The 15430-nt window shown below is 48.6% G+C and overlaps 1 protein-coding gene across 3 annotated transcripts in view; it reads left to right on the top strand.

Annotated features, from left to right (window-relative positions):
• Positions 1-7440, top strand: part of LOC137519290 (phospholipase A2 inhibitor NAI-like) — a 97652-nt gene extending 90212 nt beyond the window's left edge. For 2 of the 3 annotated variants that reach the window (XM_068238233.1, XM_068238235.1), the window contains 2 exons: positions 4311-4457; positions 7178-7440. In XM_068238233.1, the coding sequence (XP_068094334.1) occupies positions 4311-4457; positions 7178-7347 (317 nt within the window). In that variant the 3' untranslated portion in view covers positions 7348-7440. The remainder of the gene's footprint in view (positions 1-4310; positions 4458-7177) is intronic. The other variant, XM_068238234.1, reaches the window with a different exon arrangement.
• The last annotated feature ends 7990 nt before the right edge of the window (positions 7441-15430 follow it).

The raw sequence follows: 15430 nt of genomic DNA, 5'->3' as shown, positions 1-15430 counted from the left end.
TGGGATTGTGGCCCCTTTGAGGTGTCTGCTGCTGAGATTGTGGCCCCTGTGAGGTGTCTGCTGCTGAGATTGTGGCCTTTGTGAGGTGTCTGCTGCTGAGATTGTGGCCCCTGTGAGGTGTCTGCTGCTCAGATTGTGGCCCCTGTGAGGTGTCTGCTGCTGAGATTGTGGTCCCTGTGAGGTGTCTGCTGCTGGGATTATGGTCCCTGTGAGGTTTCTGCTGCTGGGATTGTGGCCCCTGTGAGGTGTCTGCTGCTGAGATTGTGGCCCCTGTGAGGTGTCTGCTGCTGGGATTGTGGCCCCTGTGAGGTGTCTGCTGCTGGGATTGTGACCCCTGTGAGGTGTCTGCTACTGGGATTGTGGCCCCTGTGAGGTGTCTGCTGCTGAGATTGTGGCCCCTGTGAGGTGTCTGCTGCTGGGATTGTGGCCCCTGTGAGGTGTCTTTTGCTGAGATTGTGACCCCTGTGAGGTCTCTGCTGCTGAGATTGTGGCCCCTGTGAGGTATCTGCTGCTTGTGGCCCCTGTGAGGTGTCTGCTGCTGGGATTGTGGTCCCTGTGAGGTGTCTGCTGCTGAGATTGTGGTCCCTGTGAGGTGTCTGCTGCTGAGATTGTGGTCCCTGTGAGGTGTCTGCTGCTGGGATTGTGGCCCCTGTGAGGTGTCTGTTGCTGAGATTGTGGCCCCTGTGAGGTATCTGCTGCTGAGATTGTGGCCCCTGTGAGGTGTCTGCTGCTGGGATTGTGGCCCCTGTGAGGTGTCTGTTGCTGAGATTGTGACCCCTGTGAGGTGTCTGCTGCTGAGATTGTGGCCTCTGTGAGGTGTCTGCTGCTGAGATTGTGGCCCCTGTGAGGTGTCTGCTGCTGAGATTGTGGCCCCTGTGAGGTATCTGCTGCTGAGATTGTGGCCCCTGTGAGGTGTCTGCTGCTGGGATTGTGGCCCCTGTGAGGTGTCTGTTGCTGAGATTGTGACCCCTGTGAGGTGTCTGCTGCTGAGATTGTGGCCCCTGTGAGGTGTCTGCTGCTGAGATTGTGGCCTCTGTGAGGTATCTGCTGCTGAGATTGAGGTGTCTGCTGCTGAGATTGTGGCCCCTGTGAGGTGTCTGCTGCTGAGATTGTGGCCCCTGTGAGGTGTCTGCTGCTGAGATTGTGGCCTCTGTGAGGTTTCTGCTGCTGGGATTGTGGCCCCTGTGAGGTGTCTGTTGCTGAGATTGTGGCCTCTGTGAGGTCACTGCTGCTGGGATTGTGGCCCCTGTGAGGTCACTGCTGCTGGGATTGTGGCCCCTGTGAGGTCACTGCTGCTGAGATTGTGGCCCCTGTGAGGTGTCTGCTGCTGAGATTGTGGCCTCTGTGAGGTGTCTGCTGCTGAGATTGTGGCCTCTGTGAGGTGTCTGCTGCTGAGATTGTGGCCCCTGTGAGGTGTCTGCTGCTGAGATTATGGTCCCTGTGAGGTGTCTGCTGCTGAGATTGTGGCCTCTGTGAGGTGTCTGCTGCTGAGATTATGGTCCCTGTGAGGTGTCTGCTGCTGAGATTGTGGCCTCTGTGAGGTGTCTGCTGCTGAGATTGTGGCCCCTGTGAGGTGTCTGCTGCTGAGATTATGGTCCCTGTGAGGTGTCTGCTGCTGAGATTGTGGCCTCTGTGAGGTGTCTGCTGCTGAGATTGTGGCCCCTGTGAGGTGTCTGCTGCTGAGATTATGGTCCCTGTGAGGTGTCTGCTGCTGAGATTGTGGTCCCTGTGAGGTGTCAGCTGCTGAGATTGTGGCCCCTGTGAGGTGTCTGCTGCTGGGATTGTGGCCCCTGTGAGGTTTCTGCTGCTGGGATTGTGGTCCCTGTGAGGTGTCTGCTGCTGAGATTGTGGCCTCTGTGAGGTGTCTGCTGCTGAGATTATGGTCCCTGTGAGGTGTCTGCTGCTGAGATTGTGGCCCCTGTGAGGTGTCTGCTGCTGAGATTGTGGCCCCTGTGAGGTGTCTGCTGCTGAGATTGTGGCCCCTGTGAGGTGTCTGCTGCTGAGATTGTGGCCCCTGTGAGGTGTCTGCTGCTGAGATTTTGGCCCCTGTGAGGTGTCTGCTGCTGGGATTGTGGCCCCTGTGAGCTGTCTGCTGCTGAGATTGTGGCCCCTGTGAGGTGTCTGCTGCTGAGATTGTGGTCCCTGTGAGGTGTCTGCTGCTGGGATTGTGGCCCCTGTGAGCTGTCTGCTGCTGAGATTGTGGCCCCTGTGAGGTGTCTGCTGCTGAGATTGTGGTCCCTGTGAGGTGTCTGCTGCTGGGATTGTGGTCCCTGTGAGGTGTCTGCTGCTGGGATTGTGGCCCCTGTGAGTTGTCTGGTGGTAAGATTGTGGCCCCGTGAGGTATCTGCTGCTGAGATTGTGGCCCGTGAGTTGTCTGCTGCTGGGATTGTGGCCCCTGTGAGTTGTCTGCTGCTGAAATTGTGACCCCTGTGAGGTTTCTGCTGCTGGGATTGTGGACCCTGTGAGGTTTCTGCTGCTGGGATTGTGACCCCTGTGAAGTGTTTGCTGCTGGGATTGTGGTCCCTGTGAGGTTTCTGCTGCTGAGATTGTGACCCCTGTGAGGTTTCTGCTGCTGGGATTGTGACCCCTGTGAGGTGTCTGCTGCTGGGATTGTGGCCCCTGTGAGCTGTCTGCTGCTGAGATTGTGGCCCCTGTGAGGTGTCTGCTGCTGAGGCTGTGGTCCCTGTGAGGTGTCTGCTGCTGGGATTGTGGTCCCTGTGAGGTGTCTGCTGCTGAGATTGTGGCCCCTGTGAGTTGTCTGCTGCTAAGATTGTGACCCCTGTGAGCTGTCTGGTGGTAAGATTGTGGCCCCGTGAGGTATCTGCTGCTGAGATTGTGGCCCCTGTGAGTTGTCTGCTGCTGGGATTGTGGCCCCTGTGAGTTGTCTGCTGCTGAAATTGTGACCCCTGTGAGGTTTCTGCTGCTGGGATTGTGGACTCTGTGAGGTTTCTGCTGCTGAGATTGTGGCCCCTGTGATGTTTCTGCTGCTGGGATTGTGACCCCTGTGAAGTGTTTGCTGCTGGGATTGTGGTCCCTGTGAGGTTTCTGCTGCTGAGATTGTGGCCCCTGTGATGTTTCTGCTGCTGGGATTGTGACCCCTGTGAGGTGTTTGCTGCTGAGATTGTGGTCCCTGTGAGGTGTCTGCTGCTTAGATTGTGGCCCCTGTGAGGTTTTTGCTGCTGGGATTGTGACCCCTGTGAGGTGTTTGCTGCTGAGATTGTGGTCCCTGTGAGGTGTCTGCTGCTGAGATTGTGGCCCCTGTGAGGTTTTTGCTGCTGGGATTGTGACCCCTGTGAGATGTTTGTTGCTGAGATTGTGACCCCTGTGAGGTGTGTTCTGCTGAGATTGTGGCCCCTGTGAGGTATGTGCTGCTGAGATTGTGGCCCCTGTGAGGTGTGTGCTGCTGAGATTGTGGCCCCTGTGAGGTTTCTGCTGCTGGGATTGTGACCCCTGTGAGGTGTTTGCTGCTGGGATTGTGGCCCCTGTGAGGTCACTGCTGCTGAGATTGTGGCCCCTGTGAGGTGTCTGCTGCTGAGATTGTGGTCCCTGTGAGGTGTCTTCTGCTGAGATTGTGCCCCCTGTGAGGTGTCTGCTGATGAGATTGTGGCCCCTGTGAGGTGTCTGCTGCTGGGATTGTGGCCCCTGTGAGGTCTCTGCTGCTGGGATTGTGGCCCCTGGGAGGTGTCTGCTGCTGAGATTATGGCCCCTGTTAGGTGTCTGCTGCTGAGATTGTGGCCCCTGTGAGGTGTCTGCAACTGGGATTGTGGCCCCTGTGAGGTGTCTGTTGCTGGGATTGTGGCCCCTGTGAGGTGTCTGCTGCTGGGATTATGGCCCCTGTGAGGTATCTGCTGCTGGGATTGTGGCCCCTGTGAGGTGTCTGCTGCTGAGATTGTGGCCCCTGTGAGGTGTCTGCTGCTGGGATTGTGGCCACTGTGAGGTGTCTGCTGCTTGGATTGTGGCCCCTGTGAGGTTTCTGCTGCTGGGATTTTGGCCCCTGTGAGATGTTTGCTGCTGGGATTGTGGCCCCTGTGAGGTGTCTGCTGCTGAGATTGTGGTCCCTGTGAGGTGTCTGCTGCTGAGATTGTGGCCCCTGTGAGGTGTCTGCTGCTGGGATTGTGGCCCCTGTGAGGTGTCTGCTGCTGAGATTGTGGCCCCTGTGAGGTGTCTGCTGCTGGGATTGTGGCCCCTGTGAGGTGTCTGCTGCTGGGATTGTGGCCCCTGTGAGGTGTCTGCTGCTGGGATTGTGGGCCCTGTGAGGTGTCTGGCACTGAGATCGCTGTCCTGAATTTGCTCTCCTTCTCTCTGTGCAGATTGGTCAGTGGTGGGTGGAGCTTCTCCTAATGGACTTGTCTGTCAGGGATGTCTTAATGTGACATGTAAGGAGTACAGGAATGTGCAGTGCCGCGGCAGTGAGAACCAGTGCTTCACCTACTACAGCCCTCAGCTGGATGAGCGAGGTGAGTGTTGGGGGAGGGGGGAGTGTGTTGAGGGGAGGGGGGAGTGTTGGGGGAAGGGCTGAGTGTGTTGGGGGGGAGAGGTGAGTGTTGGTGGGAGGGGTGAGTGTTGGGGGGAGGGGGGAGTGTTGGGGGGAGTGTTGGGGGAGGGGTGAGTGTTGGGGGAATAGGTGAGTGTTGGGGGAAGGACTGAGTGTGTTGGGGGGGAGGGGTGAGTGTTGGGGGGAGGGGGGAGTTTTGGGGGAAGGGCTGAGTGTGTTCGGGAAGGGAAAATCGAAATGTTAAATTTAGAGGTAAAATGACAGATAATATATTAACATGTATATAAATGTATTTATTTTTATTTTTTATTTATATATGTTCAGAATTTGGGAAATATTTAAAAAAAACATATATATATATAAATTTATTTTAAAAAATGCTGTGGGGTCCCCCCTCCCGAGCCTCTGTAACCCCTTGTCCCCCATGCAGGCTGGGATAGTCAGAATGGGGATCCCTGGGTACGTGGGGCTTCGCACCCTGAGCTATACCAGCCCGTATGGTCCATGGTAAGGGGGGCTCGGGGAAAGAGGGGTGGCCAATCCTCCCCCTCTCCCCCAGATATCTTGTCCAACCCATGGACAATGGGCTCTTCCCCACTTTCGGCGCCCCAGGAAGAGGTGGGGGCTGACGACGCCCTTTCATGATGGCATCTGGGAGTCCCCTTTAAAGGGATCCTTAAAGAGACACTGAAGCGAAAAAAAAACTATGATATTATGATTTGTATGTGTAGTACAGCTAAGAAATAAAACATTAATTAAAGCGGAATAAAACCCTGCATTTCAACTTTGCTCTAAAACATTATTTACAGTATATTATATGCAACCAGCATTTTTTTTTTACTAGACCAGCATTGGAAGGGTTACACAGAGTTTTAAAGTTCCTGGAGATTTCTGCAGACGCATCCGAAGCTGAAATAGATACATTTTGTTTACATAAATGTATCTAAGTGTTGAATGTGACTCACTCTCTCTGACTGAGCTGGAGGACAGCCAAAGTGTGTAACATTCAACACTTAGATACATTTTGTTTACATAAATGTATCTATTTCAGCTTCGGATGCGTCTGCAGAAATCTCCAGGAACTTTAAAGCTCTGTGTAACCCTTCCAATGCTGGTCTAGTAAAAAAAATGCTGGTTGCATATAATATACTGTAAATAATGTTTTAGAGCAAAGTTGAAATGCAGGGTTATATTCCGCTTTAAGATCAGATACATCAGTCTAATTGTTTCCAGTACAGGAAGAGTTAAGAAACTCCAGTTGTTATCTCTATACAAAAAAGCCATTATCTCTACGACTTTCAAAGTCGTGGAGAGGGCTGTTTTCTGACTTTTATTATCTCAACTGTTATTGAACTATTTACTTTTTCTCTGCCAGAGGAGAGGTCATTACTTCACAGACTGCTCTGAAAGAATCATTTTGAATGCAGAGTGTTGTGTAATCTGCACATATTATAGAATGATGCAATGTTAGAAAAAACACTATATACCTGAAAATAAAAGTATGAGAATATTTTCTTTGCTGCTAATCTTCTAGTAATTATTCATAGTACACAACCAATTCACTATATCATATATATTTTTTCGCTTCAGTGTCTCTTTAAGCCTAACAACAAACATCAGTTTTAGTCACCTGGGACTTGTACCAGGCCCCTGCAGCAGTCCGTCCCCTCGCAGTCACCATCAGATCCTCCTGTCCTCCGCCGCCAGCTAGTTTTGTTTTTGGCCGACAGGCTCACTACGGCTGCGCAGGCCTGGCCATGCGTCTCCTTCTTCACGTTCCCATCTGCATTAGCGATATTGCATGATTGCCCCTGCTAAACGCCGCTATCCCGCGGCATAACGAGGGTCTTTACCCCTCAAATCCCCCCTGCTACCTCCGGGGAGCGCTTCCGTGTGAGGCAGGGCTATGAGCTGCAGCCCTGCCTCATACGTGTCTATCAGAGGCGGATCTCCGCCTCTGCCCCGCCCCTCTCGGTCTTCCTTCTCTGAGAAGGGCGGGGGAGAGGCGGAGATCTGCCGCTGATAGACGCGCTGAGAGGCAGGGCTATGAGCTGCAGCCCTGCCTCACACGTGTCTATCAGAGGCGGATCTCCGCCTCTGCCCCGCCCCTCTCAGTTTTCCTTCTCTGAGATCTGCCGCTGATAGACGCGCTGAGAGGCAGGGCTGCAGCTCATAGCCCCGCCTCACACGGAAGCGCACAGGGGCACAGGGGCAGCAAAATCCACGACCAAGAAAGTCATGGATTTTGCAGGGGGGATTTGAGGGGTAAAGGACCCTCGTTATGCCGCAGGACAGCAGCGTTTTAGCAGGGCAAACATGCCCCCGCTGAATATAAGGTAAAAAGCCATTTTTATTATGGTTTCAGACTCTCTCTTAGTACCTCTTAAAGTCCCCTTTAAGAAGCCCCAGACATGGTTCCTTGTTGAGTCCCAACCTACATCATGCGTAATATGTTGGCGCTTTATAAATACAATAAATAAATAATAAATAAATGACTGGACACACAGCTGACTGCCATGGTGGACATTTGCCCAGCGATGGAACATCATTACAGCCGTACAACTGATTCTGCAGTGCACGCATTTTATCTGACACTAGAGCGATAGAAAAAGAGCTGTTTTGCCCCCTTGTTGGTGATTCTAGCAACTGGATAATATGATTTGCCTTTATTTATCTCCTCAGGTTCAGTGACCATGGCCGGATGTGCTACAAGATCTGCCTGCAATCTGTACCTCGGAAGTGACAACGCAAAGACCGAATGTTATGGAGAAAGTCCACCAAATTCAAGTTCTGTCCTTCCGGTTCTTCCAGTCTTGCTTGTCATAGCTGCCCTCCTCAGTATCAGTCTCTGAATGTCCCAGCGTATTAGCTGACTCAATATTAAAGTGGTAGGAAATGTAAGATTAAATGTCTACTCTAAACCATTAAACATATCAAAGCATTTGTTGGACACCTAAAAAGACTGGTCTGATGTCATTCTAAAGCCTTGTACACATGGACCAACCTGCTGCCTGCTTATCTGTATGCACCAAGAAAAAGAAACCCCAGAACAAGCACCACTCAACACCACCATTAAACAAACTACAAAATATCTTTATTACACACGATCTATCTAATGGCAAAATATACAGCAGGGATTCACTCCCAACAAATGATATAAAAACATGATTAAAACATCCCATAAAACATCTCCATGCTGAAAAATGATTCTTGCTCAAATCCTCTATAATAAAACCTAAGTGTCCGTGCGCTGTCCCTGTGTAGCGTTGTCCGCGCTGAACCGATGTGCGCATGTGCACCGCACGGACAACGCTACACAGGGATAGCGTGGGACCAGGGAGACGAGTGTGCGGCGGGTCTGCGGCGGGCGGGTGATGTGCGCGCGGCGGGCTTTGCGCGCAGCGGGCGGGCGTCGGGTGGGCGCATGCGCCCGCTGTGATACTGCGGCGGAGAGTGGAAGGGGAGTGGAGGAGAGGTGGGAGGTTGCAGGAGAGGAGGTGGAAGGGGAGGAGAGGAAAGGGGAGGAGAGGAAAGGGGAGGGGAGGAGAGGAAAGGGGAGGGGAGGTGGGAGGGGAGGGGGATTCCACACAGACCTAGAGCCCATTTTTAAACGGGATTAGGCCACCTAGTATATATATATATACAGTGGAGGAAATAATTATTTGACCCCTCACTGATTTTGTAAGTTTGTCCAATGACAAAGAAATGAAAAGTCTCAGAACAGTATCATTTCAATGGTAGGTTTATTTTAACAGTGGCAGATAGCACATCAAAAAGAAAATCGAAAAAATAACCTTGAATAAAAGATAGCAACTGATTTGCATTTCATTGAGTGAAATAAGTTTTTGAACCCCTACCAACTATTAAGAGTTCTGGCTCCCACAGAGTGGTTAGACACTTCTACTCAATTAGTCACCCTCATTAAGGACACCTGTCTTAACTAGTCACCTGTATAAAAGACACCTGTCCACAGAATCAATCAATCAAGCAGACTCCAAACTCTCCAACATGGGAAAGACCAAAGAGCTGCCCAAGGATGTCAGAGACAAAATTGTAGACCTGCACAAGGCTGGAATGGGCTACAAAACCATTAGCAAGAAGCTGGGAGAGAAGGTGACAACTGTTGGTGCGATTGTTCGTAAATGGAAGGAGCACAAAATGACCATCAATCGACCTCACTCTGGGGCTCCACGCAAGATCTCACCTCGTGGGGTGTCAATGGTTCTGAGAAAGGTGAAAAAGCATCCTAGAACTACACGGGAGAAGTTAGGGAATGACCTCAAATTAGCAGGGACCACAGTCACCAAGAAAACCATTGGAAACACATTACACCGCAATGGATTAAAATCCTGCAGGGCTCGCAAGGTCCCCCTGCTCAAGAAGGCACATGTGCAGGCCCGTCTGAAGTTTGCTAATGAACACCTGAATGATTCTGTGAGTGACTGGGAGAAGGTGCTGTGGGGTCTGATGAGACCAAAATAGAGCTCTTTGGCATTAACTCAACTCGCTGTGTTTGGAGGAAGAAAAATGCTGCCTATGACCCCCAAAACACCGTCCCCACCGTCAAGCATGGGGGTGGAAACATTTTGCTTTGGGGGTGTTTTTCTGCTAAGGGCACAGGACAACTTAATCGCAATAACGGGAAAATGGACGGAGCCATGTATCGTGAAATCCTGAACGACAACCTCCTTCCCACTGCCAGGAAACTGAAAATGGGTCGTGGATGGGTGTTCCAGCACGACAATGACCCAAAACATACAGCAAAGGCAACAAAGGAGTGGCTCAAGAAGAAGCACATTAAGGTCATAGAGTGGCCTAGTCAGTCTCTGGACCTTAATCCAATAGAAAACCTATGGAGGGAGCTCAAGCTCAGAGTTGCACAGAGACAGCCCTGAAACCTTAGGGATTTAGAGATGATCTGCAAAGAGGAGTGGACCAACATTCCTCCTAAAATGTGTGCAAACTTGGTCATCAATTACAAGAAACGTTTGACCTCTGTGCTTGCAAACAAGGGTTTTTCCACTAAGTATTAAGTCTTTTATTGTTAGAGGGTTCAAATGCTTATTTCACTCAATGAAATGCAAATCAGTTGCTATCTTTTATTTAAGGTTATTTTTTCGATTTTCCTTTTGATGTGCTATCTGCCACTGTTAAAATAAACCTACCATTGAATTGATACTGTTCTGAGACTTTTCATTTCTTTGTCATTGGACAAACTTACAAAATCAGTGAGGGGTCAAATAATAATTTCCTCCACTGTATATAAACACAGTATATATGCAGTGCTGCAGGTTCTCAATAGAACCTGCCGCCTGTTTGAACCCGGGTTCAGTATATAAGTGCAGTGCTATAGCTTTAAGAAAAAGTAAAAAATTGACAAACTGAGAACTCCTACTAAATACAATATAATAATCAATATTGATACCAACAAACCATAATGGTCACTATTGTGGACAAAGTGCTAAGTAGTGCAAAACATTCCTGGAACAAACATAAGTAAACATCATGTGCAACAAATGCTCTCTGGTAAAGTCACGACAGTGCAGCAGCCCACAGATAAAAAGCATAGGAAGGTGTATATAGTATTAATACTTAGCCGGGTGATGAGTAGATAGGCAAGCGTACAGCAGGAGAGACGGAAGATCCCCTCTAGCTACCCCACTAGTTACGCGGGCGCAACCCCGCTTTGTCAAGGAGAGGAGGAACCGTGTTATTTCGCCGCAAGCCGGCGTTTAAATGAGACACGGAAGGTGTGCACGTAACCCGTGACATCACCGGAAGTGATGTCACGGACAGGGAGAAGGAAGTGCTAGTCTGCCTGAACTCAGTGCTTCTCTGCAACGCACGGAAGGTAAATATATATTGCTACTAGAAAGGAAAGAACACAGGACAGATAAAAGAAATCAAATATCAAATATCTACATGGTATACCACCCACAATGCTGTCCTAATAGGCAGTACCAGCATCAAATATGTACATTCATTAAATTCATAACCTTGCATTATACGCATACAATACATTGCAACATCTCTTAAAGGGGAACACCAGCTTGAAATGAAAAAGTCCCGAGTCATTATTGGAGCATGTGCAGAACTGCCTGGTTCCCTTATTAGGGAGAGAGAACTTATTTTATATATTGTAACGATTGAGGAATTATTTCTGTGGTCAGCGCACAAGATGTGCGCTGACACTGCGGAAATCCTCCACAAGCGTATAAAATAACAGAACCCAGCTTAGGTGCAATGCACCTGTAGAGGGGAATTCCCACCGGCAGATGGAGCTGTGGAGTGCAGAGGAATAAACCCTCTGCATTGCCACAGATGCCAGATGGGAATTGTACGAGGTGAAGCAATACAGGGCAAGATAGCCCTTGGAGAGAGAGAGTGAGCACAGGGACAGAATGTATGTGTGTCCCCCAATCTAGTCGCCACCCAGCGACGGTGAACACACAACAGCGAAAACCAAGTGGGAACGTAATCGCAAGAATGGCGATTCCTAATAGCGACACCAGACTGAGTAAGACAGAGCAAAGGAACAGAATAAAGACAGAACTGATAACAAACTGTAATCCAACACACAGGAGCAGAGAGGACTAACTACACGCGGTCACCACACATTAGGCGCAATAGCAACAAAGCGCGTGCACGGCACGGTCGCCACACGAGAAGCACAATAGCGACAAAGCGTACCAACCCTGACTAACCAAAGAAGAATGAAAACAAAAGAGAACGCGAATGCTTGCTAAACGGTTACCTCACCGAGACGACAGCAAGCGTTTGTTCCAGACAGACAGACAGATGGAGCAGCCAGTAGCAACCACTGCTCTGGCTACACTCCTAAGGCAGAATACAGAAGGAACCACCACCTCTACCGCTAGGGCGAATGCGATCCAAACAGACAGACAGATGGACAGAACTAGGCAATACAGATAATATTAGCAAACAATTTGCAAAGGGCTGAGACTCCAGGTAAGTTAGCAGGAACATCATGACCAGCAGGGAATTCTGGGAGAAAATGGTATTTATACTGCAAGCCATCAAGGAAGAAGCTAAGCAATTTGCATGCCAAGTGGATGCAAATTCCTCACCAGAACAGCAACTCTGTAAGTTGCAGAGTGAAGACAGGTCTCTTTTCCAGGGACCTGCAGCACTCAGACCTAAAAAATGGTCAAAAAGCTGTCTGCCTGTGCAGACAGCAGAGCAGATCATTACATATATATAGCCAGGCAAAGGAGTCCACTCCAAGAATTGCCCCAATCCTTAAGAATGTCCAAGTCCATGAATATATGCAAAGTCCATGGTCTGAAACTCCATCCAAGAGTTCAGAATAAGGTCCATGGTCATTTTTACATGGGGCAGAGTCCATCAGGGATACTGCACATTGCTCCACGTTATATTTCTCGGTGTAAACCAAATCCATCAAGGTGTTTTTCCCCAAACAATAACCTCTACATATAAAGAGAAAAAGAAATATAGTATAAGTAAGGAACATATTCATGAATAATACAGCCTATCATGACCCTTACCAAGGAACCACTAGTACAGTACTCATCACAGGTCTATTCAACATATTGTTATTAGCCCAAGAATCCTGACCAATCAATTTCCTCGTTTATACCAAATGGGGACATGGTATTAAGTTGATATATCCATCTAGCCTCTCACTTGAGAAGGTTCTTGGATATATCCCCACCTCTTATGCCCAAAGAACAGGCTCCCTCCAATGGCCTGAGGTTCCCCAAGAGGAGGAGTCAGGCTGAGAGTGGGAAGGACCAGAGTGTGAGTGACACCAATGGTGGAGTGTCACTGACAGATCTGTGAACTATCTCTAAACAGAGGAGATAGTTCTCGAATCAGAATCAGAATCAACTTTATTCGCCAAGTACGGCAGGCGCCGCACCCGGAATTATTTGTGGACACATGGCAATGGCAATTTACAATGGTGCAATAATGACAAACATGAAAAACAATAATAGCAGTAATGCAACAAATAACACTCTTGGTGAGTTTAGGCAAGACAATTTATCAAGCCAGACATGGTACGGTAGCATGTGGAGCAGTGCAACCAACCGCGGACATCCCGGGGGCTGCGTACTCTCGTCCGCAGAGGCGGCTTAGGGAAATTTGCAGGTGTCAGTTTAGAGAGAGCTTGAGTTGAGTAGGAGGACTGCTTGGGGGAAGAACGTGTTTCTATGCCTGGTTGTTTTGGTGATAATGGACCTGAAGCGGCGGCCTAAGGGAAGGGGGTCGAAGAAACGACTGCCAGGGTGGGAGGGGTCTCGCATAATCTGGAGGGAGCTCAAGCTCAGAGTTGCACAGAGACAGCCCTGAAACCTTAGGGATTTAGAGATGATCTGCAAAGAGGAGTGGACCAACATTCCTCCTAAAATGTGTGCAAACTTGGTCATCAATTACAAGAAACGTTTGACCTCTGTGCTTGCAAACAAGGGTTTTTCCACTAAGTATTAAGTCTTTTATTGTTAGAGGGTTCAAATGCTTATTTCACTCAATGAAATGCAAATCAGTTGCTATCTTTTATTTAAGGTTATTTTTTCGATTTTCCTTTTGATGTGCTATCTGCCACTGTTAAAATAAACCTACCATTGAATTGATACTGTTCTGAGACTTTTCATTTCTTTGTCATTGGACAAACTTACAAAATCAGTGAGGGGTCAAATAATAATTTCCTCCACTGTATATAAACACAGTATATATGCAGTGCTGCAGGTTCTCAATAGAACCTGCCGCCTGTTTGAACCCGGGTTCAGTATATAAGTGCAGTGCTATAGCTTTAAGAAAAAGTAAAAAATTGACAAACTGAGAACTCCTACTAAATACAATATAATAATCAATATTGATACCAACAAACCATAATGGTCACTATTGTGGACAAAGTGCTAAGTAGTGCAAAACATTCCTGGAACAAACATAAGTAAACATCATGTGCAACAAATGCTCTCTGGTAAAGTCACGACAGTGCAGCAGCCCACAGATAAAAAGCATAGGAAGGTGTATATAGTATTAATACTTAGCCGGGTGATGAGTAGATAGGCAAGCGTACAGCAGGAGAGACGGAAGATCCCCTCTAGCTACCCCACTAGTTACGCGGGCGCAACCCCGCTTTGTCAAGGAGAGGAGGAACCGTGTTATTTCGCCGCAAGCCGGCGTTTAAATGAGACACGGAAGGTGTGCACGTAACCCGTGACATCACCGGAAGTGATGTCACGGACAGGGAGAAGGAAGTGCTAGTCTGCCTGAACTCAGTGCTTCTCTGCAACGCACGGAAGGTAAATATATATTGCTACTAGAAAGGAAAGAACACAGGACAGATAAAAGAAATCAAATATCAAATATCTACATGGTATACCACCCACAATGCTGTCCTAATAGGCAGTACCAGCATCAAATATGTACATTCATTAAATTCATAACCTTGCATTATACGCATACAATACATTGCAACATCTCTTAAAGGGGAACACCAGCTTGAAATGAAAAAGTCCCGAGTCATTATTGGAGCATGTGCAGAACTGCCTGGTTCCCTTATTAGGGAGAGAGAACTTATTTTATATATTGTAACGATTGAGGAATTATTTCTGTGGTCAGCGCACAAGATGTGCGCTGACACTGCGGAAATCCTCCACAAGCGTATAAAATAACAGAACCCAGCTTAGGTGCAATGCACCTGTAGAGGGGAATTCCCACCGGCAGATGGAGCTGTGGAGTGCAGAGGAATAAACCCTCTGCATTGCCACAGATGCCAGATGGGAATTGTACGAGGTGAAGCAATACAGGGCAAGATAGCCCTTGGAGAGAGAGAGTGAGCACAGGGACAGAATGTATGTGTGTCCCCCAATCTAGTCGCCACCCAGCGACGGTGAACACACAACAGCGAAAACCAAGTGGGAACGTAATCGCAAGAATGGCGATTCCTAATAGCGACACCAGACTGAGTAAGACAGAGCAAAGGAACAGAATAAAGACAGAACTGATAACAAACTGTAATCCAACACACAGGAGCAGAGAGGACTAACTACACGCGGTCACCACACATTAGGCGCAATAGCAACAAAGCGCGTGCACGGCACGGTCGCCACACGAGAAGCACAATAGCGACAAAGCGTACCAACCCTGACTAACCAAAGAAGAATGAAAACAAAAGAGAACGCGAATGCTTGCTAAACGGTTACCTCACCGAGACGACAGCAAGCGTTTGTTCCAGACAGACAGACAGATGGAGCAGCCAGTAGCAACCACTGCTCTGGCTACACTCCTAAGGCAGAATACAGAAGGAACCACCACCTCTACCGCTAGGGCGAATGCGATCCAAACAGACAGACAGATGGACAGAACTAGGCAATACAGATAATATTAGCAAACAATTTGCAAAGGGCTGAGACTCCAGGTAAGTTAGCAGGAACATCATGACCAGCAGGGAATTCTGGGAGAAAATGGTATTTATACTGCAAGCCATCAAGGAAGAAGCTAAGCAATTTGCATGCCAAGTGGATGCAAATTCCTCACCAGAACAGCAACTCTGTAAGTTGCAGAGTGAAGACAGGTCTCTTTTCCAGGGACCTGCAGCACTCAGACCTAAAAAATGGTCAAAAAGCTGTCTGCCTGTGCAGACAGCAGAGCAGATCATTACATATATATAGCCAGGCAAAGGAGTCCACTCCAAGAATTGCCCCAATCCTTAAGAATGTCCAAGTCCATGAATATATGCAAAGTCCATGGTCTGAAACTCCATCCAAGAGTTCAGAATAAGGTCCATGGTCATTTTTACATGGGGCAGAGTCCATCAGGGATACTGCACATTGCTCCACGTTATATTTCTCGGTGTAAACCAAATCCATCAAGGTGTTTTTCCCCAAACAATAACCTCTACATATAAAGAGAAAAAGAAATATAGTATAAGTAAGGAACATATTCATG

The sequence above is a fragment of the Hyperolius riggenbachi genome, chromosome 5, assembly GCF_040937935.1.
Source record: "Hyperolius riggenbachi isolate aHypRig1 chromosome 5, aHypRig1.pri, whole genome shotgun sequence".
Classification (NCBI taxonomy): domain Eukaryota; kingdom Metazoa; phylum Chordata; class Amphibia; order Anura; family Hyperoliidae; genus Hyperolius; species Hyperolius riggenbachi.
The sequence above is the reverse complement of the archived record's forward strand: the minus strand, read 5'-3'. Positions and strand labels throughout refer to the sequence as shown.